Below are 10,000 nucleotides of genomic sequence, written 5' to 3'. Positions count from 1 at the left end.
GCCTACAGTAGAAAGGATTATTATTATTATTATTATTATTATTATTATTATTATTATTATTATTATTATTATTATTATTATTATTATTACTGAGGACAATGTGTTGGCAGAATCGTTTGAGCGCCAGAAAATACACGTGATATGAGAATATATATATATATAGCAATGTCGAAAGAATTTATCTCTTTTCAAAGAAGAGTGAAGAGTAACGGGAGGGAAGCAGCAGGAGAATTACTACGTGTGTGTGTGTGTGTGTGTGTGTGTGTGTGTTTCTTATCAAAGAAAAGAGCCAGTGGCGGTAAAGTGATAAAGCGGAGGTGAGAAGTGCAGAAGAAGAAGAAGAATATGATCGCAATTGTTAGCCAAAGCTGAACTGGCGATGTGAGGAGAAAGGTTTGTGTATAGGTAGGTGATTGTGTAGGTGGGGTGAGTGTGGGTATGCCCGCACACCGGTGTGTATGTGTGTGTGTGTGTGTGTGTGTGTGTGTGTGTGTGCATATATGTGTGTGTGTATGTGTTTATATGTGTGTGTGTGTGTGTGACAGAGAGAGAGAGAGAGAGAGAGAGAGAGAGAGAGAGAGACAAACAGATAGACCGGCAGACAGCAGGAGAGGAGTGCTGCTGTTGTTGGAAAGAGTTTAGTAATCTGAAGCCGTGAGATCTAATCGCGTTTACAGCATGATGGAAAATTAATTAAAGCGTTTGAAGGACAAATTGAGAACATTTTGGCATGGACCTACCCGTCGGATAGCGCTGGAGACATCTTCTACTGTAATACCAGAGGCAAATCTCTCAACAATACCTTCCATGTTCTGAAAAGATTCACACAAAACAGAATAAGGCATAAATATTATATAAAGACAAACATACTCGCATATATATATGTATATATATATATATATATGTATATATATATATATATATATATATATATATATTAAAGATAAGCAAAAATGAAAATGCCACTTTTTAAAAAAATTAGGTGTTCTAATTAATTTACATTACATGTTTCGGTTTTGTTTGAAAAACCTTATCAAAAATGAATATAAAATATGCGAGAAGAGAAGAGGGCTATTTTAATAAAATAAAATTGAAATTAAAATTAAGAATAACGTTCATAGTTTACTGTTATTTCTTGCATGCGCACGTGGTCCTTTCGTTCTGTTCTGGAGGCGTAGTAAGTTCAACTCGCTGCGATAGTAAATTACTACTATCTGTTTTTGTAAATTATATATATATATATATATATGGAATGTCATACGGGAAGTGAATAGGGTTAGAGTTTTTCAGCACAATAGAGGGGTCATGTACTTGTGAAAACATGCATAGGAGCACGTTGGAGCGTATGAAGGGGACAAATATATAATATGTGAAGTCAAGGAAGGAAAAGACACAGCGCAAAAGTGGCGAAAAACAAAGAAACAATATGGATATAAGTGTGTGTACAATGAACACACACACACCACGCACATATACCGGGCGCAAGCATCAGTGAGGTTCTGAAGTTTGCTCTAAAAAGCATGTTTGTTTTCTTCCATACGCTCGGAGGATTATTTGTGCTGGGCTGGATTCGAACTTGGAACATTTGCGGTTAAACCTACGAGAAATAGTCTTACCGAGTTTGGCATGTTGGAGACAGGAACGACAGCTGTGATACAGTTGACCATGTTCTTCATATGTTCTGCTTTGTATAGAAGAGGACCAATAACTTCGCAGAACATCTGCACAAAAGGAAAAAATAAAGCAATATTATTATTATTATCATTATTCAGTAGTTTTATTTTTATAACGTGCTTTCACTTCACTACCGAGCGCAGCTCTGTGCGCCTTGGGTATGTGCTGTGGTTTGCTGTGGTGCTCTTATGTTTACTGTATTGAAAGTGTTTTGCGTAGAATGTGTGCAGTACCCAGTAGTGCAATTTTCTGTATGTTATATATATTTGTAAGTCCTGGTGTTTTTGTTATGTATTTGTCTGAATATTTTTTTATTATACCTAAGGCACCTACTATGATAGGAATTGTTTCTGTTTTTAGATTCCACATTCGAGTTATCTCTATTTCCAGGTCTTTGTATTTTGAAAGTTTTTCCATTTCTTTTAGAGAAACGTTGTCATCTGCTGGTATTGATACATCAGTTAGAAAGCATTTTTTTCTTCATGGTCTTTGACAACTATATCTGGTCTATTTGCCTTAATTTCTCTATCTGTGTGTATTGGCATATCCCAGAGATTAATTTTAGGATAAATTGAAGCAATCACTAAAGTCCCTACAGCTTAATTTAATATCTTGGAAATGTTGTTGCCTAAGTCGATCTGAGTGGTGTACAAAGTGTCCTGTAGCATCTAAACAATTTGAATTCGTTGACCAAGAGGAACTTACCGACTGCTTACAGGTATAGATCAGTGGCTCTCAACCGGAATCTGTATGGCCCCTGAGGGTTCATATAAGATTTTTGGGGGCCCACGAAACAAAATACGTAAATTGTGGATTCCCAATAGTGTTTTAAGAGCCCCTGAAAAAATTTTGCTTTAGATGTACGTATCGGTATGTATTGCAAGGAACAACTAGATTACTTTCTCTTACATTTTACAGAGTTCAACCAACGCAAGTGAATGTGCGAAAAACAAAATGAGAATTTTGAAAGAAGTTTCTATAAAACTAGTTTTTAAATATTCTTTTCTGCTCTAGGTACAAGGCCCGACATTTTAGAGGAAGGGGCCAGTCGATTAGACCCTGAAAGGACAAAAGGCAAAGTTGACCTCGGCGGAATTTGAACTCCGAACGTCAAGACAGACGAAATACCACTAAGTATCTCGTCCAGCGTGCTAACGTTTCTGCCAGCTCACCGCCTTTTTGTATAGATAGATTTATCTATCTATGTATCTATCTATGTATCTATCTATCTATCTATCTATCTATCTATCTATCTATCTATCTATCTATCTATCTATCCGTCTGTCTGTCTGTCTGTCGATTAATATATTTATCTATCTGTGTGTGTGTGTGTGTGTGTGTGTTTGTGTGTGTGTGTTTGTGTGTGTGTGTTTGTGTGTGTGTGTGTGCTTATACCATGTACGGCTAGACAGATATACAGAGTGTAGATAAATACATTTACACAGACATATACGCACGTGCATATATTCATCACCCTCTCTCTCTCTCTCTCTCTCTCACACACACACACATACACACACACAGAGACAAACACACACATACGCAAACACACACACAGACACATAGGCATACAAACAAACTGACACACACACACACAAACACAGATTGTACTGTTGACAGACACCCCCGAAACTTGAAAAACATACTGCAAATAGCTTCCCCGACAGCTCCCCCGCCTCTACTCCACAGTAAATTTGTAGACTCACAACATATGTTTTATCTCGAGATAGGTTAATACGTTTGATGACGTATAACTTCACATAATTCATTGTTAATGAGGGCAAAATGAAGACGAAATAGAAATACATGGGGTCACCGAGCTACTCAGAGTTTGTCTCTTGATCATCGCCAGAAATCTCATTAGTACATAGTTTTGATGACATTTAATCTAGATTACTTCTAGCATTTTTACATGATTAATTATCTAAGCAATTAAAGATTTTTGTCTTTGCTTTGATGGATCTAGGCTAAGTCCATCTTGGGAGGGTTCACCTCTCTCTTCCATGTTAAGTAAGAGACTAGCTTACATGGCAATCGACACCTTCGTGAAATCATTATAACAGGGGTTATCTGTCCACCATGTTAAGGGATTAGCCAATATGACTGAGCCGATACCCACAACGTGTTACGCCATAGAATGTCGACATACCGGGGTTTATTTCTCCCCCATGTTAAATAAGGGACTAGTAAACATGGTGGAAATATATCACCAACAAGTGGTTATAAACTCTGTATTGTTAAACCGGCTGAGCAACATTGATTTGAATTTCGATAATAAACCTAAAGAATTACTCTTAACCGGTTATAGGTTCGGTCCCACATGTGGGCCAAGCCACTCCCCTCCTACCCTTCTCCCCAAACACTTACAGACCGGCACTCATTCTGTTTCATCTACTACTCAGTGAATCCTCTCCTCGGATTTGACATTCCTCTGCAACTTCCAATTTCTGCTCTCTGACATTTTAACTACTCGGATCTTCCCTGCAGCATCCCAGCTCAGCGATCATCTAATTAAAAACTTCTCACCTCTTATCCATAGCTAACTCGGAACTTTCACGAGAATTCATCGCAGATACAACCTATGTCCCTAGTCTGTCTGTCTATCTATCTGTACAAAACAGCATGTAAAAAAACAATATCACATATACACGTTCTCTCTCTGTTTCTCAAACACACACACATTCACACACAAACATACACGCACATACATACAGTCACTCCCCTTTTCTCGCTCTCAAGCACACCCACAGTCTCTCCCCTTCCCTCTCTCTCCACCTTTCTCTCTCCCTCCTCTCTCTCTCCCTCCCTCCCTCCCACTCTCACACGCATATATCCACAAAACCGCTTACCACTACAGCTTTGGCCAGATGGTCTGTGTCATCTACTTCATTACCAAAAGCATCGTTGTCGGGGAAATAAAAGTGTTTGTAAAATGTTGTTAGAAAAGGCATAACCCCTTCCAATATGTAGAGAACTGTGCCATAGGCTGACGATTCAAAATCCAAGGAACTTGCTGCACCGCTGTCGAAGACGATAAAGATTTAGATTAAAAAACAAATTTATAAAATTTAATTATAAGACATTTGTAATAAAGCCTTTGAAATTTCCTATCCGAGAGGGATAGAAAATTACACGCTTTTACATTATGTATATATATATATATATATATATATATATATATATATATATATATATATATATATATATATATATATATATAAATGAGTAACAATGGTGTCAAATCATTACGGCCGTTTCAAGCGACTTCTTTAATTGATTAGGGAAAACATTACATCATTTCAAAGAAACCGTTTTCCTCGGATGACCGCATAGACTTCAAACACAAAGGAGAAACCAACTGCTTTAACATATTCGTATCACCAACGGAGCTGAAATATTAACATTGATTCTCCTGCTATACTTTTTGCAGAGTTTGATATTCACCTGATATTATTTGTGGTGGGGATATTAGACCGACCTAACAAGGTGCTTCAATTTAAGTACCTAATTCAACCGAATCTTAATTACACTTATATATATATATATATATATATATATATATATATATATATATATATATATATATATATATATATATATATATATATATATATACATTTGTGTGTGTGTGTGTGGATGAATTTATCTCACCTCTTTTCTGGAGCAGTTTTCAAGTGAATGGCGATCTTGTCCGGATCTTCCTTGATGCTGTCAGTCAACCGATTCATTTCCACTGACACATTGGACAAATATTCCCAAAGGTCACTGTAAAGACAAAGGTCAACTTTAGGCGAGAAAACATAATGGAATGGTCAAGAAAGGGGGAAGACACCGCTCACTAAATATATCCGTTTTTTGATTTCGGCATTTACCAAGAAATAGAAAACAATAAAAACAGTGACCAGAACTAAAAGACGACTATGCGATGTCATAACATACCGTGATGTGACGTTGTGTGACGTGTTATGATGGTGCATGTAGTGACGTAATATATTGCGCTGTGACGTGTTATGACGTTGCATGTAGTGACGTAATATATTGCGGTGTGACGTGTTATGACGTTGTACGTTGTGACACAATCTACTCTGATGTGACGTAATATATTTATTTTTTTATTTTATTTTATTTTCAAAAAATTTTTTTATTGCCCACAGGAGGCTAAACAGAGAGAGGACAAACAAGTACAGACGAAGGGATTAAGTCGATTACATCGACCCCAGTGCGTAACTGGTACTTATATAATCAACCCCGAGAGGATGAAAGGCAAAGTTGACCTCGGCGGAATTTGAACTCAGAACGTAACGGCAGACGAAATACCGCTAGGCATTTCGCCCGGTGTGCTGACGATTCTGCAAGTTCGCCGACGTTTTAGGATGTGAGACATTGATTATGATCGTGGTAAGTTATGACGTTGTGCTTTATGATGAGACATTGTTATGCAACATCATAATGACGTCGGGTCTTATGATGTGTGACACATAATCTGGTGTGTTATAATACGGCATGTGATGACGTGTGTTACGACGTCGCATGTTATGATGTGCGATGTTACGCTCTAACACTATTATGGGGTAGATTAGGTTTTGAAATAAATATGACACCGTGAGTTGTAATATGCTAAGTTATGATGATAATGATGATGATGATGATGATGTTGGTGACATGATGATGACGACGATGGTGACCACCACGACGATGGTGATGACAATAAATACATCAACAATAAACAAATAAATACATCGATGACATTGATAACATTAAGCGGAAATAGATAAACAAAATATTCACGGATCATGTGGTAGTTCTCCAATCCCAGTCTCAACAACTGCGACAGAATTCTTCATGTAGACATGATGTAAGCAACGCAAGAATGGTTTCTTCAAAGAGTTGTCGATTCTTTGGTTGTTGAGAACAAAAAGCAAATCGTCAAACGGCAAAATTGTTTGACACAAAGATTCTATGAACATATTTTCGCCCTGGGGTCGAGAAATAACGAAAAATTGTTAATAACAAATAAAATAAAAAATAAAATAGCATCAACGTTAAATGAATATTAAAAAATTAAAATTGCTATCTGTGTATCACATTTAATGTATACACACCCAATAGGCCATTTATTGCTGTATTTGTCCTGTTATGGAGGTGCTGTGATAAAACCGCAATAGATATCAGGCTCGGACGAGAATTATTCGGTGTCCTTGATATAAGAAAAAGCAAATAAAGCATTCACTGATGTTGCGAATAGTTGTCCAGCTGAATAAAAATCCGGTATACGCAACCGATGTCGTATTAAATCAAAATAGCCTTTTATCCAACTATGTATCAAACTTCAAGTATATACACTGTCGACAGGCCAGTTACAATTGTATTTGTCTTGAGATAACATTTATTATAATGGACATACTGTGTTAAAAACAATAAATATCAAAGACGAAGATGAAAATTCGTCGCACACACACACCCGTACACACACAAACCAAACAAAGAGAAAGTAGATAAACGGAGTAAGACAAAAGCACTCACCTCTGCGCATGTTGCCAGCAAGTCTAGAAGGCTGATATAATAGCGCAATGTTTCCATCATCGATGGATTCAACAAAATCTTTTCTCTCGAAAAGAAAAGAGAAAAAGAAAAAGAAAAAAATCAACATATTTTCTTCAAATGATGTTAATTGGAACATTTAGATATATTATGATAGAGTAATTGCTATTCGGAATTGATTCTCGAAGTACATAAAGCTATAGATAATGATTTCAAATTTTGGGTTCGAGGCCAGCAATTTCCGAGGAAGAGTGAGAGAAAGTTGTGGTAAAATAGTACAGCAGGGTTCGCCACCATCCCCTGCCGGAGCCTCGTGGAACTTTAGGTGTTTTTGCTCAATAAACACTCACAACGGCCGGTCTGAGAATCGAAACCGCGATCCTATGACCGCGAGTCCGCTGCCCTAACCACTGGGCCATTGCGCCTCCACTAGCATGAAACTAATTGGAGCTCATTTCTAAATACTATTTCTTTCATCTTCGATCTCATTCTTTATTTACATTAGGTGTCTCGGGTACGAAACGTCGTAACAAAAACTAGTGCTGGCCCTAATTTCTATAGAATCTTTACTCTTTTACTCTTTTACTCGTTTCAGTCATTTGACTGCGGCCATGCTGGAGCACCGCCTTTAATCGAGCAAATAGACCCCAGGACTTATTCTTTGTAAGCCTAGTACTTATTCTATCGGTCTCTTTTGCCGAACCGCTAAGTTACGGGGACGTAAACACACCAGCATCGGTTGTCAAGCGATGTTGGGGACAAACAGACAAACACACACACACACACACACACACACACACACACACACACACACACACACACACATACACACACACACACACACACACATATATATATACATATATACGACGGGCTTCTTTCAGTTTCCGTCTACCAAATCCACTCACAAGGCTTTGGTCGGCCCGAGGCTATAGTAGAAGACACTTGCCCAAGGTGCCACGCAGTGGGACTGAACCCAGGACCATGAGGCTGGTAAGCAAGCTACTTACCACACAGCCACTCCTGCGCCTATTTGTAGAGATAATCCTAACAAATAAATGATATTTATCTCTCACTGGATGGAATACTTTTTATACTGATCCTAACTATAATGTACCTTCAAACTATATATATTATTTTACATACCTATTATCGCGGGTGAGATCCAAGACGAAGGCGACTTTCTTATAATTTTGCATTATGTATTTCATTACGTACGCTTGGTTGCGTTTAAGTGTGAGCCCTGTGCCGAAAACTTTCACAATCATTGTAAGCAGATCAAGAAATTGTGGGGCTTTCTCCTGCAGATCAGCTGCTCGATTAACGATTTTCTGGATTTGGCGGGGATGTATTTTCAAGCATGTTGCTTGATTGCCAGCAAATACCTTGTCAAAGAAAAAAAAAAAAGAAAAGAACAACAACAACAGTTAAGGAATAATAACAATTTTAATGATCATAGCTTTGATTCGCTCGAAGACTGCCGACAGGAATTGGAGATGGTAGTGGAGGTGGCACGGTGATGGCGGTGACGATGGGTGACGATGGTGGGGTGGAGGTTGCGGTGACGGTGGGTGATGGTGGTGGAGGTGGCACGGTGATGGCGGTGACGATGGGTGATGGTGGTGGGGGTGGAGGTGGCGGTGACGGTGGGTGATGGTGGGAGTGGAGGTGGCGTCGACGGCGACGGTGGGTGAAGGTGATGGCAGTGGTGGTGGTGGTGGTGGTGGTGGTGGTGGTGGTGGTGGCGGTGGTGGTGGGTGATGATGGTGGGTGATGATGGTGGTGGAGGTTTGAAAACGTAACCGTGAAAGCTACATGAAAGGGTGTAGGAAAAGCGTAACTGACCTCCTTTAATGCTACGGCAAGGTCCGATTCGGCCACTCGGACATCAAGTAATACATCAAGTCTGTCGAAAATATGTGTCTGTACCGTGTTGTTCTCCTTCGCTAATAACCTTAACAGATACAAGGTTTTTCGAAACACTTCTTTCATCCCGCCATATTGATCTATCTGCAAACGAAAAATAAAAAAAAAAACCCAAAACATACATAAAAGTATGCGAAAGCAGAATAAAATATGAGATTTAGTTTGTCTTATTATTATTGTAGCATTACAAATTACATAGTCTTTACACGTGTTTCACTAGTATGTTGTACGGTATTGTTACGTAATCGTTTGTATAATCATTTTAAAACGCCAGATCTTCAGAAGAAAAGAGTAATTCAATCCATTGTTACAATGTTAAAGTATTCGCGTTCGGGGTTAATGTTGTGATTTCAGTCAGTCATACACCATGGGAACCGTATATCCGGTTTTATGAGTCCTAAGACTCAAGATAGGATTGTCCAGGAATTGAGGACGATAAAATACTCACCAGTAGTTTGGTATCTATGTCTTGACATAAGACATCAAACAAAATTTCCAGAATTCCTGCAGCGAAACAAAAGAGAAATTCTTAGACAAGAAAGATATATATATAATTAAAGGATTACGGAGACGTAAACAAACCAACATCAGTTGTGAAGCAGAGGGTTGGGTTGGAGGGTGGCCGTCAAACACACACAAAACTCACAAAATACATGCACACACATACATTCACATACACACACATACACACACACACACACACAGACACACACACACACACGACAAAATTCTTTCAGTTTCCGCCAGCCAAATCCACTCACAAGGTTTTGGACAGCCTCGGGCTACAGTTGACGACACTTGCCTAAAGTACCACGCAGTAGGACTGAACTCGGAACCATGTGGTTGGGAAGCAAACTTC

At 38.6% G+C, this 10,000-nt stretch overlaps 1 protein-coding gene across 6 annotated transcripts in view; it reads right to left on the bottom strand.

Moving 5' to 3' along the window:
* LOC106877374 (inositol 1,4,5-trisphosphate-gated calcium channel ITPR2) overlaps positions 1-10,000 on the bottom strand; it is a 176,214-nt gene that overhangs the window by 48,374 nt on the left and 117,840 nt on the right. For all 6 annotated transcript variants that reach the window (XR_016238656.1, XR_016238655.1, XM_089343469.1 and 3 more), the window contains exons 34-42: positions 9,590-9,645; positions 9,061-9,225; positions 8,362-8,600; positions 7,198-7,282; positions 6,463-6,650; positions 5,326-5,439; positions 4,524-4,695; positions 1,617-1,721; positions 741-812 (exon numbers count right to left, since the gene is read on the bottom strand). Coding sequence is in view for 4 of the 6 variants with exons in the window: in XM_089343469.1 (XP_089199595.1) it covers positions 741-812; positions 1,617-1,721; positions 4,524-4,695; positions 5,326-5,439; positions 6,463-6,650; positions 7,198-7,282; positions 8,362-8,600; positions 9,061-9,225; positions 9,590-9,645 (1,196 nt within the window). In the remaining 2 variants the exon portion in view is untranslated. The remainder of the gene's footprint in view (positions 1-740; positions 813-1,616; positions 1,722-4,523; positions 4,696-5,325; positions 5,440-6,462; positions 6,651-7,197; positions 7,283-8,361; positions 8,601-9,060; positions 9,226-9,589; positions 9,646-10,000) is intronic.

Source organism: Octopus bimaculoides, chromosome 27 (assembly GCF_046866305.1).
Source record: "Octopus bimaculoides isolate indiv1 chromosome 27, ASM4686630v1, whole genome shotgun sequence".
Classification (NCBI taxonomy): domain Eukaryota; kingdom Metazoa; phylum Mollusca; class Cephalopoda; order Octopoda; family Octopodidae; genus Octopus; species Octopus bimaculoides.
Note: the sequence above shows the minus strand (reverse complement) of the source record. Positions and strands in the feature narration are given on the sequence as shown.